At 41.5% G+C, this 24,417-nt stretch overlaps 1 protein-coding gene across 2 annotated transcripts in view; it reads left to right on the top strand.

Annotated features, from left to right (window-relative positions):
* The window catches only part of DCTN4 (dynactin subunit 4), a 778,985-nt gene that overhangs the window by 498,878 nt on the left and 255,690 nt on the right, over nt 1-24,417 (top strand). For both annotated transcript variants that reach the window (XM_044069397.1, XM_044069396.1), the window contains one exon: nt 6,715-6,788. In XM_044069397.1, coding sequence (XP_043925332.1) covers nt 6,715-6,788 — 74 coding nt within the window. The remainder of the gene's footprint in view (nt 1-6,714; nt 6,789-24,417) is intronic.

Below are 24,417 nucleotides of genomic sequence, written 5' to 3'. Positions count from 1 at the left end.
ATGATGTGGGGTCCAACCGTGATGATAGTTAGCAGTGTAATTGTACTGGAGGGGGGAGGTACCAGTGCCTGATGAATTATCTTGCAGCTCCTTTGGTGGTTATGTGTATGGTCCAGGAAATGGATAACAAGGATGTTGAAGTAAATAGAGCCTGCTGATCATAACCAATGGATGGATCTGACAGGAAAGTACCTCTTTAGTAAGAAGTAGCATAGGCATCGTCTCTCCTAGAACTCCCAACTCGGCAGATTACGGGCAGAATAGTACTGTATTACTGTTGTACCTGGTATTTAACACTATTAGATATTTAATCTGAAGTCTACAAGTGGGTAGTCAGACCAGCTATGTTATGTATGATTTGGAGACAGTGGCATTGACAAAAAGGCAGGATTCAGAGCTGGATGTGGAGTTAAAGATGTTAAGATTTGCACAGGGTGTGACGAGGGTAGACAGGATTAGGAATAAGTATAGTAGAGGGTCAGCCTAGGTTGGACGATTGGGAGACAAAGCCAGAGAGGCGAGATTGCGTTGGTTTGGACATGTTCTGAGGAGGGATGCTGGGTATATTAGGAAAAGGATGCTAAGGATGAAGCTGTCAGGTAAGAGGAAAGGAGGAAGGCCTAAGATAATGTGTATGGATATGGTGAGAGGGGGCATGCAGGTGGTTGGTGTGACTGACCAATATGCAGAGGACAGGAAGAAATGGAAACAAATGATCTGCTGTGGGGACCCCAAATGGGAACAGCTGAAAGAAGAAGATATTTAATCTGAAGTGAAGTTTGTAACATTGTGCCATTGTGAAATGGATGGTCTTTCTTGTACTCTGATATTGTCCTCGATGGATATGGATGTGTAGTATTATTGTGCCATTCTTCGCTGTGGTGTGGTTTAGAATGTTAAATGTCATGTGTATAGATGTTCGTGTTTCACTGTTGCAGTCATTACATTCGGGTAATCTGCTGGCAGGTTGCCTTCAATCGGCCTGATTAACAAAGTCTTGGGTCCTGCGTCGGTTGCTGTCCCTTCTTCCATGACGTCAGGTTGTCAGGGGTATAAAACATGCAGCCGACGCCATTACATCCGTCTTTCTTGCCGCGTATTGCCCAAAGCAGAAGCAGTTTGCAAGTGCCGGTCGGCCAACTCCTGAAATTTTCGTTTTCAAGTTTCAGAACCGAAGTCTTCAACTAAAAGCTACGTACCCCATTGGGGAAACGTTTTCTTGCTCCTTACTGATGTCAATAAAAGTTAATAATTGCATTACTTTTGGGAAGCAAATACCTCATAAGGATTTCCATTTGTACTGTATTCCTTGCCTAAGCCCTGACCACGACGTACCTTGCTGTCAATTTTGTGCTTTATTTAATCAGCGCACTATCCGTCGTCGGCACATTTTTGCTTCTAAATATTTCGGTTCTCGGTTTAATTATCCAGAAATGTCGTCGGTTAGCCATCCAACTATGGGAATACCGAAAAAAACACAAAGAAAAAGACAGAGACAGGCCTTTGAGGTCCAGAACTGCAGACGACACTTTTCCTAAGCCAGTCGCCAGTTCGCCGGTACTCCGTGAGGTGCTTTCGCAGCCCGATACCTGCTACTTCTGATTCGCAGGCCAATAATGAGACAAATTCAGAGTCCAGTATGCCGCGAGATATTTCACCTATGGAATCCGCGGATGTCTCTACCTTGGATGGGTTCAGAGCCGATGTGCAGGCACCGGCTTCTGATTGTGTATTCAGGCCTACAGATTTATATATTAAACCAACACCACCTTCAATTTTAAGGCCAAAGTCTTGATCTATGTCTAAAAAACCGATGCCCAGGCCACATGTTCAGGTCCCTTTGCCTAAAAAACAAATGATCAAAATGGCGGAAGATTTAATTACTCTAATCAGGGGTAGTCAACCTCCCCTTCTAAGAGGCCTAGGGTTGAACTTGACTATGAATCTTCTGAACAGGACTCTGTTTCTTCTGACTCTTCTAATGAACAGGATTTGTCCATACCTACTTATAAGGACTCTGATGCAGAGGATTCCATTCCTTCTGCTTCTCCCCCTGAGGATTTTTCTTTTGCGGAAACTTTACGTACCTTAAGGGAGCATTTCCACTTGGAAAGTCAAGATTTCTCTGAATCCAAAAAGAGGCTTAGGAATTTCCTTCTTCTTTCTCAGCATAGGCCTTTGGTTATACCTCCTGTACTACACATTGTTGATGTGTTTTCAGAATCCACTATGGCCCCTGATTTCCTGCCTCCGGCTCCTTGTAAGCCAGACAGATATTATAGGGTTCCTGACTCCCATAAATTCCTTTTCAAAAATCCTGTTGCGGACTCTGAAACCATTTCACAGGAGCCCAAGGGCATTAAGGCTTCTACTGCTAAAAATCCTATCCCTTCTGATAGAGACTCCAGGGCGCTAGATAGATGGGATAAAAAGGTTTATACTTCTGCAACCTTGGCAATCAGGGCTTTAAACTGTCAATTCCACATGCTAAAATATCAACAGCATATCATGGGACCGCTTAAACAGAAAATTATGTTGATTTTTGACTGTGTGGAAAATAAGGATTTACAGGATTTATTGCATTCAGCTGAACAAGTTGGAAATCATACTTTGCAATGTGGTTTTGATTCTTTGGAGGCCTCTTGCAGGGCTGCTGTTACTGGGTCTGTGCTTAGAAGGCATGCTTGGCTTAAGGAGCAATCTCTGCCTGTTCATGTTAAAGCAAAATTGTTGGATGCTCCTTTGCAGCAGGGCCGCCTGTTTGGCAATAAGGCTGAAGAAGTTTTAAAGATGGAAGATGAAGCTAAATCTATGCAAACTGTGAAAGATTTCTTACAAGCACAACCTCCAAGATTTAGTAGGCTCTGACCTACTAAGAACTGGTCCTTTCCATTTCCTTCCAGAGCCACTCAAGCCAAACTCAGACATTCCAAAAGCACCAAGTTTCAGTCCCAAGGGACTTTCAGAACTAAGCAATGGGGTGCCTCCGCTTCCAAATCCGGAAACAACAAGACACCTTCCTATGGTAAACAGTCTCAATGACTTTCCTTTAAAATTACCAAGCACTTACCTATTAGCCGCCCCTTTGGGGGAAAACTGGCTCTTCCTGCAAAAAACTGGCAACTTATAACCCAGGACAAAAGGGTTTTAAATATAGTATCCCAGGGATACAGATTTCATTTCCACATGTTGCCAGCTCCAAACGGATGGCCAGACCTACCCCCAAATCAGTGGGCAGAGGCTCAGAAACAAGTACTTTCCCTCCTAAACATGGGGGCAATTCAGCTAGTACCAGAAGAGGAAAAGGGACAAGGTTTCTATTCCAGACTTTTCCTGGTAACCAGAAAAGACAAATCATGGCATCCAATTCTGGACCCGTCTACTCTAAACACCTTTCTGGACATTCCAAAATTCAAGATGCTGACTCTTCACCAGTTACTTCCTATGCTAGGCAAAGATGCCTGGTTGGCAACTCTAGATTTAAAAGAGGCTTACCTGCATATCTCAATCAGGGAATCTTGCAGAAGATACCTCCGCTTCAAAGCAGGCTACTTGCATTATCAGTTCTCTGCACTGCCATTTGGCTTATCTACTGCGCCCAGGGTATTTACAAAGTGCCTGGCTCCAGTAATTGCATTTTGCAGGCAAAGAAATATTCAGATATATCCATACCTGGATGATTGTCTAATTCAGGCAGAAAATAAGTCCATTCTTCTAAAACATCTGGCATTTGTAAAAAGGGTTCTAACTTGTCTAGGGTACACCATAAACGAAACAAAATCACAACTAGTACCCTCTCAAAAAATTACATTCCTGGGTGCAAGCTTGAATACAACTGCCCAGATGGCTTTCCTTATGCCAGAAAAGCAAATTCACTTGGTGACTTCAATCAGATGCCCACAAAACCCCTGCTATCTGCACGACAAATACTGCAAGCCTTGGGGTTTATGGCTTCCTGCATTCTTCTAATTCCAAATGCAAGACTCCATATGAGGAAACGTCAGTGGTACTTAAAAAGTTTATGGAGTCAACATTGTCACAGCCTGGAAACAGTGATTCCTATCATACCTTGTCTGCAACTAGAGTTCCTGTGGTGGGCAGAGGCCTGCCACCAAAACAAGGGACTGCCATTCACACCACCCCTGCCACCCAAACCCTAACTACAGACGCATCAGACTAAGCATGGGGGGGCTCATCTGGCAGGGAAGTGCATTCAGGGCAAATGGAGCCCAAATCAAATGCACCTTCATATCAATCAAAAAGAAATGCTAGCTGTACAGAATGCACCAACAGCCTTCAAGGACTACCTTCATCCAGGACAACTAATGGTAAAGATGGACAACACCACAGTTATGTGGTACATAAACAAGCAGGGGGGTACACATTCCTACCCCCTCTGCAGACTAGCTATGGCATTGTGGAACATGGCCTATCAGGTACAACTACAAGCTCAATTCCTGCCAGGAAAGCTGAATATTTTGGCAGATGAACTAAGCAGAAATCTCATGGACCCACAAGAATGGAAACCACGGATTTTCAACATGTTGACACGCAAATGGGAGAGCCCAGACATAGATCCTTTTGCCTCACCCCAGAACTACCAGTTGGACAAATTTTGCACAAGAACTCCTCACAAAAAAGCCTGGAAAGTGGATGCTCTGTCTTTCAGCTGGGAAAACCTATCAGTCTATGCCTTTCCCCCCTATGCCTCTGCTCTCCAAAGTTCTACTAAAAGTCAAACAGGGCAAACCAAAAATGATTTTGTTTGCCCCACACTGGCCTCGCCAACACTGATACCCACTCCTACGCAGTCTGTCACAAATTTCTCAGTGGCACCTGCCTCAGGCACCTTCCTTACTGTCTCAGCCAAACAACCAAATTCTGCACCCTCAGCTCCAAGCATTGAATCTTGCAGCATGGCTAATCACTTAAATACCCCCTTAGCATCCCTCAGCAAACCTGTGATGGATGTCATTTTGGAGGCAAGAAGACCTAGTATTAGAAAATCTTATGCTGACAAATGGAAAAGATTCTGTGCCTGGAATCGATCTCAAGGGATGAGCACAGCAGTGCCCAATTTACCTCAAATTTTGCAATACTTAACTGAGATGCTTCACAAGGGCCTGTGTTTTTCTTCGATAAAAATCCATGCCTCAGCCATTTCAGCTCATTACAACACAGATCCTCCTCTCTTCTCTCATCCTCTGCTAAAGCAGTATCTCAAAGGGGCCAAAAACTTGAGGCCACCCAGGAGAGCTCCAACCCCTGCCTGGGACCTTAACTTTGTATTGGAGAAACTCACTCTACCTCCTTTCGAGCCAGCTGCTACTGCAGACTTAAAATTTCTTTTCTGGAAAACAGCCTTCCTTTTAGCAATCACTTCGGCTAGAAGGATTTCTGAATTACAGGCCCTTATGGCAGTTTCATCATCTTTCATGCGGACAGGGTGTCACTCAGGACCAATCCATCCATCATGCCCAAGGTGGTATCCAGTGTGGCTCTTAATCAGTCCATTCATTTGCCAACTTTCTTTCCCAATCCACAGAACAAGGGGGAGCAGATTCTGCATTCATTGGATGTACACAGACAACTTAAATTTTACTTGGACAGGACTAAATCTCAAAGAAAATCTGAACAACTGCTGGTAGCATTTGCTGCAGGGGCAGAAGGAAAGGCTATTTCAAAGCAAACCATTTCCAAATGGATAAGCCATCGTATTCATTTCTGCTATAAGCACCATGGAAAACCTATCCCCCAGGGGATCAGATCCCATTCCACCAGGGCTGCATCTACTTCTGCAGCCTTTCTCAGAGGTGTTCCTACCAGGGATATTCTAGAAGCTGCTACCTGGAATTCAGTTCATACACCAAGCACTATCATTTACCAATTTTCTCTAAATCCAGAGCTGGCTTTGCCACTGCTGTTTTGCAGGGCCTTATAGCCAGTCCTAATGCTGTATAAATCCATCCTCCCAACCATAGCTTTGGGAATCAACCCAAATGTAATGACTGCAACAGTGAAACATGAAGAACATAGTACAGTTGTGTGCACTTACCATAAATGTAGATGTTCGAGTGCATTCACTGTTGCAGTCCTGGTTACCCTCCCTCTAGCCCCCTGTTTTTTCTCTTACTATGCCTCTCCTTCATTTTATTACACTTAAAAGCTTTTTTGATGTGTTTGCTTTTGTTTGGAGGTATATTTTTGTGTTTTAAATTATTTATGTATATTTTGCTCCCCTTTTGGGGGGCACCTGACATCTGGGGCAAGAAAAACTGATGTAATTGCGTCGGCTGCATGTTTTATACCCCTGATGACCTGACATCATGGAAGAAGGGACAGCAACCAACGCAGGACCCCACACTTTAATCAGGCCGACTGAGGGCAACCTACCAGCAGATTACCCGAATGTAATGACTGCAACAGTGAATACACTCGAGCATCTACATTTATGGTAAGTGTACACAACTGTACTTTTGCAATTGTGCCTTCTCTTCTTTCTCTTTCTATTTTGTGAGGATTGTTTGATACATGCTATAATTTTGTTCCTTATTAGTAGAGGTAATTTTCTGTTTTTACCCATACATTTTAGCAGTGCAAGTCAGGATGCCATAATAAATAACACTATTGGCATGTTAGATTAAAATCAGATTCTAGATGTTAAAGCATCATTTTTTGCGTCTGTCAAGTATGATGTCTGTCTTCTTATTTCAGAAATGTGAACATAATCTGAGCAAACCAGAATTTAACCCAACCTCTATCAAGTTCAAGATTCAGCTAGTGGCTGTGTGAGTATCCACTTCCTGTATATACTCGTGAGGCAGTTGCTTAAATGTTTAAATGTTTGTAGCTGTTTCTTTGTAACATCACTTTACATCTTGGTTTTGCATGGTCTTGTCATTTTGTTGCATTTTGCCATCAGTTTCCACCATTCAGGATTGTTCTTATTTCACCTTACTTTGAGAAGGAATTTTGTAGTAGTAGTAGTTGTAGTTGCATAAAGGATTATTTTATTTATTTCTTTGCTTTTTATTTGTTACTTGATTGGTGTATATAGCAGGGCAGAGCCCATTTACAGTTTTGCAGTGAAGACCTGAAAAAAAAAAAAAAAAGACTCCAAGTGGATGAATGTTACCACAGTAAAATATTGAATAAAAGATTACAGTTCAAATATACAGAAAGTAGTACTACATAAGCACATTCCATTAAAACAGTAATTATAGAGCAAACTTTATTCACTGAAGTATTGCATAGTAGCTTTCATTTATGGAAATTCACTGTATCATAAAATGTAATAATGATCCATATTTCAGTAAAGGGTGATTAGAAAAACAAAACTGAACTGCCTGCAACAAAGAATTGTTTTATGCTAGCAACGAGGTGTAGATGGATAAAGCCAGCAATATGGCCTAGGTGAATAGGGTTCAGTTAGCAACCCAGGCATCTGAGATGCTGGCAGGAGAGGATAGGTGTACCCATCCTGAGGGGTGTGGAGTAGGGTGGTTTGCACACTTGGGGCACACTGGAGTTCTTTGAGCTCCCTGGTGGAGACCAGAAAAACAACTGCAAGGCACTTCCCAAGTGGTGGGTGAGCCCTGCTGGAGACAAAAAGACAACTGCAAGGTACTTCTAAGTGGTGGGTCGATGTCCTGCTGACATCATTCCATTGCAGAAATGAGTTGTAGGTCAGCTCTAACACTCATTGCACATCCCGCCCATGGGTTTGTAGTGGGCCTGCAGTGGCCCAGGAAAACAAATAGAAAAAAAAACAGTCTCTGCAGCATGTTGTCCCATGGTCCTCTAGCCTCAGCAGCCTCTAACATGGGTCGTGTATATCCTAAAAAAGGTTAAGTCAAGTCAGGTAGACCTGGTGGACAAAGAGAGAAACTGCGACAGCTGATAATCCGCTGTGTGAAGACAAAAAGTAGGTAGATTGCAAACAAAAATGCTTTTTATTCATGCAATTTATAAAAGTCCAAGTTGTTTTGAAGGTACTTTCAGGGTAGAAGGCCTTTTGCAATCATCTGGAAGGTTTTTATCCTTGATGGTTTGAGGGTCCTTAATGTTTTTTCCGTAGGGTTTTACTTGTATGATCATAAGCTTCCTTTACACTTCTGCCACCTTGGTACCTTCCATGATGTCCTGGAAAGCTAGTAGAACAGTACCTTAAGAGTGAAGAAAGCACAACAGTATGAGACCATAAGAAATTTGGCATCCATCTATAATTCCTATTAATGACACAGGTCATTTATGAAATGGCAGATTGAATGCTTGTATATGTCCCACAGGCTTTCCTATAAATTTTCACAGACCTATCCTTTATCAAAAAACAGATGTTCGCTTTCTTTATCTGAAAGTGTCTTACTTAACTTATCCTTAGGTCTAGATGCAGCTGTCGAAGATCAGTAGTTGCTACCTTGATCACCCCACTGTAGATATACCCTTCAGGGAAACCATCCATTTATGACGGAGGTCTATTTTGATAGGGCAGAAGAAATTTACTTCTCGTAACTTGATGTTATGAAGTAATGGAGATAAAACAACTGGGAATGGGATCTTTAGAAAAGGGTAGGAGCAAATTACTTAGAAGAAATGGGAATTGTGGGAACAGTGCATGCAGAATAATGTTTTGGAGGAGAAATGAGGTTTAAAAGAAGGCAGGACTTGAATGAGCTATATAATGTTTAACTATGACTGGATAGCTTATAAGTGATGTATAATGTTTGCAACAAAAATATGTCATTATGGTTTGTTTTCATTTATATAAATTGCCTATATCTCATAAGTGGCAAGTGAGAAAAAAAAAAAAAAGAACTTGAGGTTATGAAGTTCACTGTTGATATGTCATAGTGTTCAGCACTGTTACACTTGCATATGTTGTTTTTACAAAAAGAGGTTCATCTGCACCCCAACACACACCCCATTTATTTGTGTTTAATTTTTCTCTTCTTTTCCTCCTACCTGCTACTATCAGATCTCCTCCTCCTCCTGGATACCCATTTATTCCCCACTGGTGAGAGATCCCAAGATCCACTTAGGAGAATGCCAAGGGGTGACATCATACAAGTATACTTAAGGGTTGCTTATGCCTTCTCCGGCTTCCCTACTATGAGAGCGTTTTTCCTATAAATAGCCCATCTCTTCCCCTGGTGGTACTGTTACCACTTGTGTCACATTATTGACTTCTGTTCCTCTTCAGTGTGTACTTGATCCTTTCCCATGCAGTGACAGGGACTACCATCACCAGCCTTGGAAGGTTATGCCCATGTCCTTCCTACACCAGCTGATAGGCACTGGAACCATAGGGTGAGGGAAAGGGAGCACCCCCCCCCCGACTTTTACAGCTGCAAAGACGTCAAATTTAAAAAGTGCACCCAATTATATTATTCATTGCTGCCTGCCAGACTCAAACACACACAGGAAGGCTGCTCCAGCAATACCAACGCCTACTAGACTTAAACACACACAGGAAGGCTGCTCCGGCAACACCCACAGGTAAGCTTAAAGCAACGTTTACTTCAAACTCCGTCTGGTGTTTTAGTTTTATCAGTAGCTGGTGCTCCGTTTAGCTTTTGTAACAGGCTGGTGCTCCGTTTAGGTTTTGTAACAGGCCGGTACTCAATGAGTTGTGTGGGAGTACATGTGGGGGGTATCAGCCAGGATTCTAAAATGGTGAACCACGCACTGATCCAAATTATGCTTTCTTCATTACTTATGCCTCTAATCTAATACATTTAGCAGCCAGCATTGATATTTTGATAAAAGATTGTAGCTTCTAATGGTCATATTGCTTGCTTTGTTTTAACAGTAGGCTGGCTATACTGTACTGCTGTCTTAGCACCTGGTCTCACCAGTTAACAAAGATGCATTAAACTTTTTTTTTACTCTGTCTTCTAAAAAGACTGGTTTGGTCTTGCATCAGCAATTGACTTATTTCAGCTAAGCTTCCAAATGCCAACAACTATTACTTCTATGAAGATTGTGTCATCTAATAGTCTGTGAATCTAGTGCATTAGTTATGTGTCGTCAGTCTTTTTATGCTGCACTTTGCAATGTGGGTGCTCTAATGTCAGACTAGCTACCTTAAAGAAAAAAAATAAACTCTGTTCGTACCGTTATCTTTTTCTATTTTAACTCCATGTAATTTCAGATGGCATCTTAAAGTTGACAAACTATTCATATTAGTTTTCACAGTTTAATTAGCATTACATACGCTTTGCATAGGCACTGCTTAAGATATAATTTTGCTACTTCACCTTGCACTAAACCAGAGGCCTTGAGAAACATCATATGCTGATGTATTTTTTTTTTACTACTTCAAGAAAGGAAACTTCAAATAGATATGAACACTTGCAGAGTTATTGAAAAGATGAATTTCTGATATTGTGCATAAAGTATGAAGTCCAACATTGTTGTTCCATTGTTAATATCTGCTGTACATAAAGCTTAAATTACCATTCATTTTCATTGCAGGGCGTTAACAGTGTGTGATTTTCTAGGAACAAATTGACACATCCATTAAGGAGTCATAAAATATGCTTAGGTAGTACAAGAGAGTATTGCAATAATATCTGGAGTCTGTAATAATACCACTCAAGGAAATACCTGTCAGAAAAAAGCGCACATATCATTTTCATGGTGTCTGGAACCAATAAGTCTCTTGGGCTGTTATATCAGATGTACTTCTTCAGAGTTTCAAAAAGGCTAATGTTATATTCTGCTACAAATGCATAACTACTGCTAAACTGACCTGAATTAAGAATGTCTGCAGGATTTCTAAAAGATAAACTGTCTTGAAGCTGTGGGTCATACATTCAATGCTTGCTTTCGTTGTTACATACACAAACTCTGTTGGGGTCAATGTCTTCAGTCCTAATAAATGATATATTTGGCATACTATTTGTTACAATATTTTATTTTCTCTTTGCCCTTTTGTACCCTTGGTAAGCTTAACTTGTTTTACTCATTTTGTTATTATCTGCTATCAGTATCAGTACCAGTATGCTGAAAGCTTACTAGAGCCTGAGTCATGGCTAAATAGGGCCCCGGGTTCAGTCGTTTTTAACAAACAAACAGAAAACAAAATCATATGTGTATTTTGATAAGTAAGGTTAGAAGAAAAAGCAGAGATTAACAGTTACATTTACCTTTGCCATTTGCCTTCACCTTACGTTATATTTCCTATGTACGGCTTAAGGGAGGACGCTGTGATTCATGCCAAATCAGTGAAGGTAATTTCAGTGAGTGCAGTTTATTCAAAATAAAATCACTGAAAGACACTTCTAGGATATCCAAATTTTTTTTTTTTTATGCTGGAGGGGCAAGACCCTTGCACACCCTTTTGGTGCTCCATTTAGCTTTTGTAACAGGCGTGTGTTTGGGTGTGTGCGTGCGTGCTCCGTTTAGCTTTTGTAACAGGCATATCTGTGTCTGGATAGAGGCAGTTCCTAAATGCTACATCCCTTACATGGGTCCCCTCAAATTATCCATGTATGATCAGTTATTCTCACTAGGGCTAATATACAATTATCAGCCATGGGATAGGTTTACACCAATCAGAAAATGTTAATTCAAGAACCAAAATGGAATTGGCTAAGCTTAAAATGTCCTCCTATGTTGTGGTAGTAAATAGTTATAAAAAATTGCCCTTTTTAGATCACTAAGTGCCCCCCCCCCCCCCCCCCCCAGTCTTCAACAGTTTCCGGCACCTATGCACCAGCTTCTTGTGTGTTGACATGCCCCTGACTTCCAGCAGACACTGTGTCAGTAGGGCAGCAGCGTAATATGGCTGAGCCACCTCACCCCCCACCACAGTAGTTGCACCTATCCTCCCCACGTTTTCCATGAAGCAGTTGAGCTTCCTAATCGAACTTGAGTCACCTGGCCCATAGTCAAGGCTTTATCACTCTACTTTTGCTCTTGCTTAATTATTTCATCTCAAAATCATACATATAGGCTTTTAAAGGTGGGCAAACCTCTGCCCTTTTGCAGACCACAACTATATGTGTCTCTTGTTGAATGATTCACTGGGAGAAGGACCAGCACATGCCCACATCCTTTTCACTTTCTTTGTTTTGTTGACAAGTACAGCATAGTTACTTTAAAGACGTATGAAGTCATTACTTGATATAGTATTGTGACCGTACTTTTGATGATCACTGACAGTGGTATGGGCCTTTTGTACTAGTTAGGTATTCATAGGCAGTAAATAAACATTTGACCCTATAAATCACTTGCTGCTCTTTAAGCTGTAAATTCTTAGACTTGCCTGTCATCCATATAATTTTCAAGCCAGTGATTTATCTGATTAAGTAATTTAACTACACATACTATACAGAGATGGAATAAGAATGGTGAAAAGTTTCTTGACAAAAAAGATGTGTTCTACTGAACAGATCAATGTATTATGTGACTTGTTAGGAATGATTTTAAAAAGCAATGTATTTGATGAGAAGTACTATTCACAAGCATCTAGCGTTGCTATGGGCACTCCATGCGCCAATAGTTACCCCAGTATGGTTATGGCAGAATGGGAATTGGCATGCATGCTATCACATCCCCTAGCAAGGTCATGTATACAGTTTTATAGACGTTTTGTAGATGACCTTTTCATTTTATGGAAAGGGAGTATAACTCAGCTTAAGAATTTTGCACATGATATTCACACAACCAATGAATTTTTAAAGTTTACTTTGAAATATTCAGATAGGAATATTGAATTTTTAGATGTTGAGATTAATATTGACACATTAGGGCAGCTACATTCTGATAGATTTAGGAAGACCTATCAACGCGCGGCCTATGTCCATAGGACAAGAATGCACCCCACACACACACACACACACACACACACACACACACACGTACATTTTTAACAATGTTGTCAGGGTCCAAGCAATGAGATGCTCCAGACTGGCAGATAGAGATAGTCAGTATGAGAAGGAAATTAGTAAAGTAGAAAAAGATTTTGCCAATAGGGGCTATAACAAGGAACAGGTCCGGCAGGTCTGCCAAGCCACAAAACGTATGAGTAATGATGGAGCTCAACCCTATTTTTCAGCATATAGGGCATCTGGTAACACCAGGACATTTGATAACAAAAGAAGTGTTCCCCTGTATCTTACCTACACTAGGGACAGCAAATTATTAAATTATATTTTTGCTAGGAATTGGCATATTGTTCAGTTAGAGTTAGTGGGGAATAGACCATGGATGGTATATAAGAACACGAACAACTTTAGGCGTAGATTGTTATCCGAAGATGGACTCACACTTAGTTCCTGTACCTAAGGGTATGGGTGTGTTAGAGACCGATGCTAACTGTAACTCCAGGAGCTTGGTCTATCTTGCTCGCTGCTGCACTTGTGCATTATTTTACATCGGGAAAACAAACAGAAGGTTAAGAGAGAGGATCAGGGACCACATATATTGTTTGAGGAGGGGGCATGTATATAGTGCTTTAGCCAAACATATTCTGGAGTTAGGCAGTCAGCACCATTTTAAGTGTAGCGTCTTGGAGATTTTACATGAAAATATCAGGTTAGGGAACATTAATAACATCACCGAAGAATGAGAATTAAAATGGATAATAAAAATTTAGTGCACACCTGGGGGAAAGGACTTAATGACCACATAACCATTACATCAAAGCTGAAAAATAGAGGATTAATGAAATAAAGTGAAGCAGTGTATAATTCTATTTTTTAGTACGTTTGTCATTGATACACTTTTATTGCCTGCATTTCTTATTGCCTGTATTTTTAATGCCTGTATTTTCTGTATGTAACTTGGCAATGAATGGGTTACTTGTTAACTAGAAATGATTAGTGATAGGCTGGTTTAAAATATATGGGGGCTAAAAGCATGTGTTTTATGGCTGTTTTTATTAAGGTCTGAGGAAGCAAACTTACTGTTTGTGAAAGAGCTTACCTAGTAAACGTTTTTAAGAAAGGCTGTGGATTTTGTACATTTGGAGAGACTGCTGTGAGCTGCTGGAAGTGGTTTTTGCTGTTATATATATATATATATATTAGTTACTTTCAGATACTTATCCAGTTGAGTAACTCAAATGCATGTACTGTATCTATTTTATTTCCTTTCTGCAACATTTTTAAACTTGGCTTACTCATTGTATAGGAAATTCCACTGTAATACAATGCCTGTGTAAAAACAAAAGGAAAAGCCTCTTTATTCAAAGTAATTCATTGTTGTATTCCTGTACGTATTTTGCAGGCAGACATCTAACCAGAGTAGAATTTACGCATTCTCAAAATCACACAGTAAACATACGAACCGATCCTTTGAGCTTTAAGTTGTCTGTTTTTTTTCCGGTTTACAAGCTCAAAGAAGGAGTGCTTGATGTTTTCATTGCTTGATGTTGAGAATGTGTACAGTCTACTCTGGGTAGCAGTGAATTACTTCAAACAAAGAGCTCTTGTTTTCACTTCTTGGTCCCAGGGAGAACCAGCAATTCTACTGTGTTTGGAAAAGCCTATAAGGGGGATCTACTCCACAATAGGTAGCCTACATTTTGTACAATGTCTATGTAGCATAATGTTTTTTTTTTCTGTTTGCCTCATGGCCCGAGTCATAGCTGAAAAACTTCTTGGGACCAGTCTACCATCTTGGGTATCAAAATTAAATAAATAAATGAATTACTTCATGCAGCTGGATCAAAACTTCTTAGAAAATGGGTCGTACTCATTACAGCTGTTATCATCATAACCTGGAATTAAGTCATTGTCCCAGTCCATTTCTACCTTTCTTTTCAATAATTTAATAACAGAAATCACACATTTCTACAGCTGATTGTTGACTATTGTTCTTCAAAAACCTTGCAAGTTTGTAGACCTAATTACAAGATTTCTTTTGCTTACTAATAAGTTTTTTTTTTGCCAAAAAGTAGCACAGACGTCTGTCTTGTGAGTCGCACAGAAATTAATTTTTTTCCCCAACTCTGGTGCTGTTTTGTTTTTAAACTCCACTATCTTACTAGTTACCTGCCCTTTATGTTAATTGGACCACATATCTCCTTCTCTTTCCTCTTTCACTGGCTATTGTGAGCAAACACAAACTTATCATTTTGTAAAATCACTCCCCTTCATCAGTGTAAATGTATTGCCCGTCCCACTGTATTCCATAGAACCAGAAAACAAAGTGCCCATCCTTTCCAGTCTGTCTTGCTCTTTTAAAATTATGACTCTCCACTTAGATAGCTAAAGCTAAAGTTACCCCCTCTTTCATATCTAACTTCAGTGCACACTGCATCTCTAAGGGTATTAACCTATTTTTCTATTTTGCCTTAAAAATCTGCAACATCTGTTCCAAGACTACCAGTTACTGGTGACCCCATATTCTGCCTGTCAGTAGTCATCTTGGGGTTAGTGCTTCTGTTTTACTCCTGGTGAGAGAAGGAGCATAAGAACATTATTTCCTGGGGACTGCTGATCACAGGAACACCTAATAACTGCTTCATAGGTTCCAGTTTGGAATTTTTCATTATATTTCTCCTGGTGAGAGAAGGAGCAGAGTGCATATATTCTCTATTCTTTCTGGTTGGGAAGTATGTGTCTGTGTTTGACCTTCTTGAGTGGTCTGGTTGCTATTCAGTGCATCTATCAGGAAAAAGCTACTACAGGCCTACAGGCCCTTACATCAGCTGGGGCAAGACTGTGGATCACCAAATAGGCTGTAGACTACTTTTCATCTTGGGATTGGTACTACTGTTTTGCTTCTGGTGAGAGAAGAAGCAAATGAGTATTGTATCCCAGCAGACTGAAGCTATGATGAGACCAACACTAGTAGTAGCCATTCAGGTGACCCCCTCTTTTCATCATTCTTGACGAGCTAATTCTTTCATTTCATTAAGTACTGCTTGATTTTCTTCTGACTTCAGAATATCTGCCTAAATACCTTTTCCCTAAATAATCAGGCTCTACTTATTAATTTCCTCTCAAGTGTTTAGCAGTGCCCTGTATAGCCACAGACACCTTGAGTTGATATTCTACCTGTAAAACAACAATTGAAATTTCACCAATACGTAGTTGCACATAGGACAACTAGTTTGCTGTGACAAGCACTGCCCAAATAGTTGCAAAACTGGATATTCCTACATTACTGTATATTCTCACTCCAACTGTGTAATCAATAAAAAAGTGTCTTGTCTGTTGCCATGGATGTGAACTTTTCCACAATCCCCATTACCAGCTTGGTGGATATGGACATCTTGAAGCAGTGTAGAAATTGCCTCATGTTTGCTGACAACCAGTTAGTTATCAAACAAACTGATATGGTATGTGAGAGATGTATTTACACAATGGTACTGCAGGCAAAGCTGTCACATAAATGCACTCATAATGTCGAGAAGGTTGTCAGTAGTACACATGCTGCACCTATCACATACAATTCAAAGCAGACACATAGACTCACATAAGCTGAGGCACTTAAATGTAGCCTTCCTAAACTCCAAAGACCTCCTATATGAAGTACACATAACAACCCCCCTCAGCAGCCCTGAATGCAGTCTTTCAAAACAACACCCAGATCAACACATACAGACACATCTCATGGAACCTCTGCTTTTAAGCCCACAAGATAAGCCACAACATTCTAATCATTGGAGACTCCATTGTGAGATGCATTGATGTCCCTTCACCAGGCTGAGTAAGGAGAAAGTCACGGTCAGTTGCTTATCGGGTGCCTAGATCCACCACATTACGCATGCATTCAGGTCATAGGACCACAAGTAGCAGTAGGACTCGGTCATAGTCCATGTTAGTGTAAGTGACGTGAGACATACCACCCTAGACTATATGAAGAGAGACATTGTGATGCTCTCAGAATGTGTGTCCCGAGCTCGTATGAGTTTAGCATTGAGCAGCATTTTACTTTTTCCAAGGATGATGCCACAATATGAACAAAAGATGACTAACTTGAATAATTGGCTTGGTTTCTGCTATCATTCTAAGGGGGTGTAATATCTGTCTACATAGAAGGAGATGGTCTACAGACCATGCTGCTTTGCCAGGGAGATTCTGTACCTCTCCCCTCTACGCTTTTGAATATTAGCTAAACATTGTCCTTCCACATAGTGTCTTTTTTAGGCAATGCCAAACTGAAAGTACTTCCGACATAGCAAATCAAAACCAAGAAAATCTAAATGCTCATGCTCAGTGCTAGGAGTCTATACAAAAAACTTCTGTCCCTAGAAGCTCTCTTCACCTTGGATAATGCTGATGGTGTGGTTACTGAGACATAGTTTAATGGCACGGAGAGTACGATGGTGCAAGGTTATAATGTCTTCCAGACCAGCTACTACACAGACAGGGGCTAAAGACAGAGATGTCTCACTTTACAGCAGAAATAAATGTACCACTAGGATGGTCAAACAGGACAGTGCACTTGAGCTTCTGCACGTTCAAATCGCCATAGGCAAAATCCAATGCCACTTTCTGGCAAGCTTTAAGTCCCTCTACGTGACACAGGAAACCCATACCATGTGTTTAAACTTATTGAAAACACTCACCATCCAGCCCAATACCATATTCTTGGGCCACTTTAATTACCCCGCAATTAACTGGGAGTCATATACAACGCCAAACATACAGGCACAGAAATTCCTGGATTTTGTAAATGCAAACTCCCTGGACCAGATTGTCAGTAGACTAACAAGAGGTGCCACCATACTGGAAATGGTCCTCACTAACATGGGAGAGAGCTGCACACCCCGTAGTGTAATCTCTTCTCTGGTAAGGTCAGAGCACAAAATGGTCTACTTTGAGGTAAAAATAAAACATGGAACCCCAACTAACCCTGGAATATTCAGCAACTACTCTAAGGCTAGCTTCCTACTATTAAGTGATAACCTGGCAAAATTTCAACCCTCATAAACCCTTAGAACACTGCTGCCCACACAGAACTGTTCACAGAAATCCTGTACAAGCATGTTAATAGCTGCATAGAGGCAGCTGTACCCACCAGGAAGAATTACAGAACTAACTCAAAAAAAACAAGCCACCCATGTGGAATCACAACATCAGTAGGCTGTATACCACAAGGAAGAAAATCAAGAAAAAAAATTAGGAGGTGCTGCACTTAGAAGGCTGAAAGCAGAATCATCAAACTAAACAAACAACTCTGACAAATAGTCTATCAAAGCCAAATTTGAGGTAAATTAAGCCTCTGAGGTCAAGGACACCCACAAGGCATTCTTTAGTTATGTCTGCAACCTCAAAGGCAGTACACAATGTGTGCAGATCTCAATGTAAATCAAGCCACCTATACTGAGTCAGAAGTAAACTTCATAAGAAATACTTTAGAAGATGTAAATTAGTCCTGAAAATAGTGTTGACATCTAGGAACAAAATCCAAGGTAAAAAACAGTTTGCTCTTCCTGTCCTAACTTAAAGTTTTGGAGTGATTGACTGGCCCCAAAATGTGTTGGATAGATTACATAGAAAAAACAAGAAGGATGTTTATGCTCTCCGAATGATTTATAAAAATCAGTGCATACCAAGATCATATATTCCCCATTCCGGAGAGGGATGGGCCTCCTTGAAATTGATTATATGTCTATATCTGCAATTGTGGGACTTCACACACATCTGCTGACCTCACAAGACCCAAACATAGTGAAAGGTTTGAAACATGAGGAGAATAAATCTAAGATGACTTATCTGCTTAATCTATCAAAAGCATATCAGCATCAATGCAGGAATGAAAATCAAACCAGAAGTAGATAAAAATCAGGCAGCAACTGAATGCGCCAAAAAAACAAAATAAAGAATATAAGGTGAAGCCTGTGTTACAAAACTCTGTGTTTGCCCATACCTTACTTGGATAGAAGGAAGTTTCTCTGTTCACCTGTGAGAAAGAGGAACTTTGAACAGCTTATCTGTCCCTGGAGGAGTGGTTTCAGCCCAGAAATTACTAGTTTATTGGCCATTTGGGCTAATTTCTCTCTCTCTCATTTCCCTGCTATAAAAACTGCATTTTCCCGGCAGCGCCGGTTAGCTAGGGTATAACTATTCCCGGCTCCACAAAGTCTCCTCTTCAAATTTTCCCTTGGAACTAGACAAACTTTCAACTTAATCACTAAAGCCATTGTTTTCTCAGCCCGACACTTGCTCAGAACTTATAGCAAGCACTTATAAACCCTAGCACTAGACCGCCCCCCCCCCCCCCCCCATGTTCACTGTACCTATTCAGGAATGTCCAAAGGGCAGTTTCAGGTGTACTCTCCAGTCCAACTGGTGAATTTGGGCATTTTGAGGCAATGTTAAAACTGCCTCGTACACAGACAGCCCTCTCCTACCACCAAACACTATTACATGCGAGAGATGCAATTATACAGCTAAACTGGAGGCTAAGCTCTGTCAACACAAGACTGGATCAAACAGTCAAGAGGAGAAGGGAAATACTGGCATCACACCACCAGTCTCACATAGACCCATTAAACCAGCACTGGCAAAAAACACACACAAATACATGAAAACATACTCAGAGGCTCTAAATGAAAACCTGCAAAAGCAACAGAGACCTCCAAAGTGGACATCCAAGCAACCTCCACCCCCCCAACACAAACCATGAAACACATACTTCACACAACCATAGTGCCATGCAATCACAGCCCTTAAGGCAAAATAACATACCCAACATACTAGTAATAGGTGACTCTATAGTCAGGCACACTGACGTCCCATTCACTAAGCTGAATAAGGAGAAGGTTACTGTTAGTTGCCTGTCAGGTGCCAGGATCCACCACATAACACAAGCACTCGGGTCACTCCAGAACAAGTACAAATATGACTCTCTCATTGTCCATGTTGGTGTGAATGACCTGAGCCATACTTCCCTGGACTACATGAAAAGAGACATGGAAGAGCTCTCTGATCACGTATCCCAGGCCGGTATGACCCTGACTAGCATCCTACCCTCACCAAGAATGATAACACGGTATAAAGAAAAAAATTATGAATTTCAGCAACTGGCTAACTTTCTGGTATCATTCAAAGGGGATCCAGTGTCAGTCCGCCTGTGATGACATGCTCGACAAGCCACGCTACTTCGCTAGAGACGGCTTGCCACCCCCATAGTGCCTTTTTTTTAGACAAGGCTCAAAAGACAAACCCACCGCCGTAAATAGCACAAGTAACAAAAATCTGAGGGTAATGCTACTCAATGCCAGAAGTCTAAACCTCATAATGCATGCAGTTGAGGCACTTCTCAGTATGGAGAAAATCGATATATGTGCAGTAACAGAAACCTAGTTTAAGGCTCCAGAGAGCACCCCAGCACTACCTGGCTACAACTCATACCATACATTTCAGCCACAGAACCCGGACCAAAGTACAAAAGGTGGGGGAGTATCCATATTCATCAAGGATACCCACACCTCCAGGGGTTAGTGGCACAGCACGATGCTTCAGAGATCATCCACGTACAACTAACAACGGGCCAAACTGCAATTCAAATTGTAGCTTGCTGCAGATCACCCACCATGTCCCAGGACCCCCATTCCATGTTTCTGGAATCACTGGGAAATATAAAGGTCCTACCAAACACCCTAATATTGGTTGATTTCAATTACCCAAGCATCAATTGGGAGAACTACTCAATTACTAACTCCCTTGCTCAACATTTCCTAGAATTTATAAACTCAAATGCCCTGGATCATCTGGTCAACACTCCCACCAGAGGTGACAACATATTAAACCTGGTCATCACCAACATGGGCGACCGGTGTTCCACACCAGAGGTCAACCCCTTGCTGGTTAGATCTGACCATAAACAAATCACTTTGGATATCCACATTCTGACCCCACGCCCGAACAAGGAAACCACAGTGAAACACTTTTCAAAAGCAAACGTCACGTTACTTAAGACCGAGGTGGAAAGTTTCAAAGCCCCCATGCTAAAAGATAATGCTGTCCAAGCTGCAAAATCCTTTACTAATGCATTCTACGGGCACCTACAAGAATGCATGGATCATACTATCCCAAGCAAAACCAAGACTCACTCCTCCAAGAAAAGAAAAGCAGTCTGGTGGACACCTGCCATAAACAAGCTATACAATAGAAGGAGGAAACTAGTACAGAAAAGAGTAAAATCCCAAGAAGGGAAGACATCCCTGATCAGTATCAGCAAGAAACTATGATCCCTCATAAAATTGTCCAAGGCGAGCTTCGAAAGAAAAATTGCCAAGGACTCCAAAGATAACCACAAGGCATTCTTTAACTATGTCAAGAATCTAAGTGGCAATGATCAGCTCTCCTCGGAGTTAGTGCAGAATGACACAAAATACACTGAACCAACCGATATTGCCAACATCCTGGCAGACAGGTTCATTGCAAACTTCACACCCCCCACCCCAAAAGGGCCCATAACTATACCAGAAAAATGTAGAGCCCCTGAAATCACAGACACTCTGTTTAAAACAGCCCTCTCCAAAGCCACAAACAGCATCAATGGGACTGGACGGTGTCCCAGGCTGCGTCCTACATGAGCTCAAAGATGAACTAACCCCTCACCTAAACACACTGTTCAAACTCAGCCTCTCCACAGGCTATGTCCCCATAGAGTGTCACACAGCTACGGTTATTCCGCTCCACAAAGGTGGAGCAACAACAGACCCTGGGAACTATCGCCCTATAAGCCTGACTAGCTTGGTCTGCAAGGCTATGGAGTGCATCATCATGGAACTCATTAACAGAGACATTGGGAACCTCCAAACATTGGACCCTACCCAGTCCAGCTTTGTTAAGGGCAGATCATGCCTCCTAAACCTGGTGGACTTCTTTCAGACAGTTACCAAGGCTATAGACGGAAAGGTGGTACACGCAGCCTACCTAGACCTCGCAAAGGCCTTCGATACCATTCCCCATTCTAGTATTATAGACAAGCTCACCAGCCTGAACATAAACCCCTATGTCACAAGATGGGTTGCCAACTGGCTCACAGACAGAACCGACATGATGAGAGTTGCGGGAGCTAGGTCTGACTCTAAACCGGTTACAAGTGGCATTCCCCAGGGCTCAGTCCTAGGACCCCTCCTGTTCGGCATATACTTCTCAGAGGTACAGGCAAGCAGAGGAGGATTATGGCTGACCAAGTTTGCAGACGACTGCAAACTAGGGGCTATAATTGACTCTCCGGCTGACACAGACATCCTCCAAAAGGGTCTCACTGTGACTGATACCTGGTGTCAAAATCATGGCCTCAAGCTAAATGCCAAAAAGTGCATAGTCATCCCCTTTGGAAAAAACGAAGTACGCACAAACTACCACATAGGTGGTAGTCCCGTAAATATGGAAAACGTAATAAGGGATCTGGGGACCCAAGTAGATAGTAATCTCTCCTTTGATAATCACATGGCCTAAGGGGTTAGAATATCCTTCTATGTGGCGCACCTAATCACAAAAGGGTTTGCATCCAGATCAAAAGAGGTCATTGTTCCCCACTACTCATCATTCATCAGACCCATCATAGAGTACAACACCCCATTTGGAATGCATCTTACAAGACACCTGCAACAGCTGGAAAGACCACAGAAGTACCTCACCAAGAAGATCACTGGCCTCAAACAGATGCCCTATGCAGCTCGACTGAAGAAACTCCAGCTGTACTCTGTTGCATACCGCCCACTCAGAGGTGATCTGTGCCTGACATACAAGGCCATGTCCAACCCAGAATTGATGGACATGCTCCATTTAAAGAAAACCTTATCCCCTCGAGCCACACGCAGTAGGGATCTACACTTCACCACAACAATAAATAGGATGTGCTGGAGGGATAGATTCCTGTCCCAGAGACTTCCCATGCTTTGGAACAAGATTCCAATCTACATTAGGCAGAGCTCCTCGCTAGCACTCTTCAAGAGAAACCTTGACGAGTGGATGGGAAACAGAAAGTTTACCCTGGGGATCACTTCAGTGGCTGTGCAGGACAGAGGCACAGGGAACTAATCTAAGGGTATGGCGAAAGCCAACACATTCTGGCAAGGCTTATAAATGCCTTCGGGCAGATAGCGTAGTACCTACCTATGAACCTATAAGGCAAGAAATGTGGAAAATCCATAAATGTAGTTGCAAGTATAGAAAACTGATGGAAGAACCTCATGTTGATCAGGAACAAATGCAGGAATGGTTCAGCAGAGGCAAATTCAACCCAAGAGATGAAAGGTTAATATCGGTGGCCCAAGACAGTGGGCTTCGTACACACTGGTTGACAAAGTCCATTGAATATGTGGGAGAAATGGACAATGGTAGATTTTGTAAAACTGAATTGGAAACCGTTGCACACCTTGTTGCTGGGTTTGACATACTAATGGCAGAAGGACTGTACACTGAAAGGCATAATAATGTGGCAAGATTGTTGCACTGAGGATTGGGCAAACATTATGGTACTGAAGTGGCTGAAAAACACTGGAAACATGAACCACAAAGCATCATAGAAAATTATGAAGTTTACATCACATGGGCTCACCCATTACCAATAGTTCAAAAAATAGATGCTAGAAAACTGGATATAATGGTCCATGAAAAGAAGACAAAAGTAGCATTGATTATTTAAATCACCACACCCAGTGACTACAGTATCTTGCATACAGAGAGACACACAAAGTCATAAAATATCAGGATCTGCAGGCAGAAACGAGATCAGTGTGGAAGAAAAATACCCAGAAAGTTCCAATAGTAGTAGGAGCAATGGGTCTTATAAAAAAGAATCTACAATTGTATTTGGATACGTTACCAATACATGCAACCCCATACAAATTTCAGAAAGAGCCATTACTTGAGCACATTGCAGGTGCTGCGAAGAGCACTTTTGGCTGACAACATCAAAGATTGAAACAATACTAATTTCATGAACTTTAATTGTACTTTGACTTAGGAATGGGGTCCATTTCCATCATGGTATTACAAACTCACAAGAGTTGGAGAAATTAAATAAAGTCATAAGATATAGCAAATGTACTGGCTGACAAATTCAGCTCCAACTTTACCTCACTTTCACCATCAACCTTCCCTCAGGAAAAACAATCAAATATAACTCCCTCTGGACTTCCAAGATGACTGCACATTGAGTAACAGCTTAATGCTAGCTCTCCCAGTGTGAAAACAGAAACTCAGCAGTGAAAGCTAGTGGATTTATATTTCTGGGTAAATTTCAGTAACTGGCTAGTAAGTGCACTGCCTAGATGCCAGGCAAAAAAAAGACACAGGACCAGAAAGAAAATCAGCTACAAAAGGTGAGGAAAAAAAGCGAGTAAGAAGAATACTGCAGCTGTTCAGCAAAAAGCAGTGCAAGCTCCAGACATGACTTCCAGTAACCTAGAGGAAAGTATAATTCAACTCACACAGACCTGATTAAAATAAACAAAACACTGATGGAGTATATCAACTCAAAAGGCTGGAAAAA

The sequence above is a fragment of the Protopterus annectens genome, chromosome 4.part0 (genome assembly GCF_019279795.1).
Source record: "Protopterus annectens isolate FY-2018-M chromosome 4.part0, PAN1.0, whole genome shotgun sequence".
In the NCBI taxonomy this organism is placed as follows: domain Eukaryota; kingdom Metazoa; phylum Chordata; order Ceratodontiformes; family Protopteridae; genus Protopterus; species Protopterus annectens.
The sequence above is the reverse complement of the archived record's forward strand: the minus strand, read 5'-3'. Positions and strand labels throughout refer to the sequence as shown.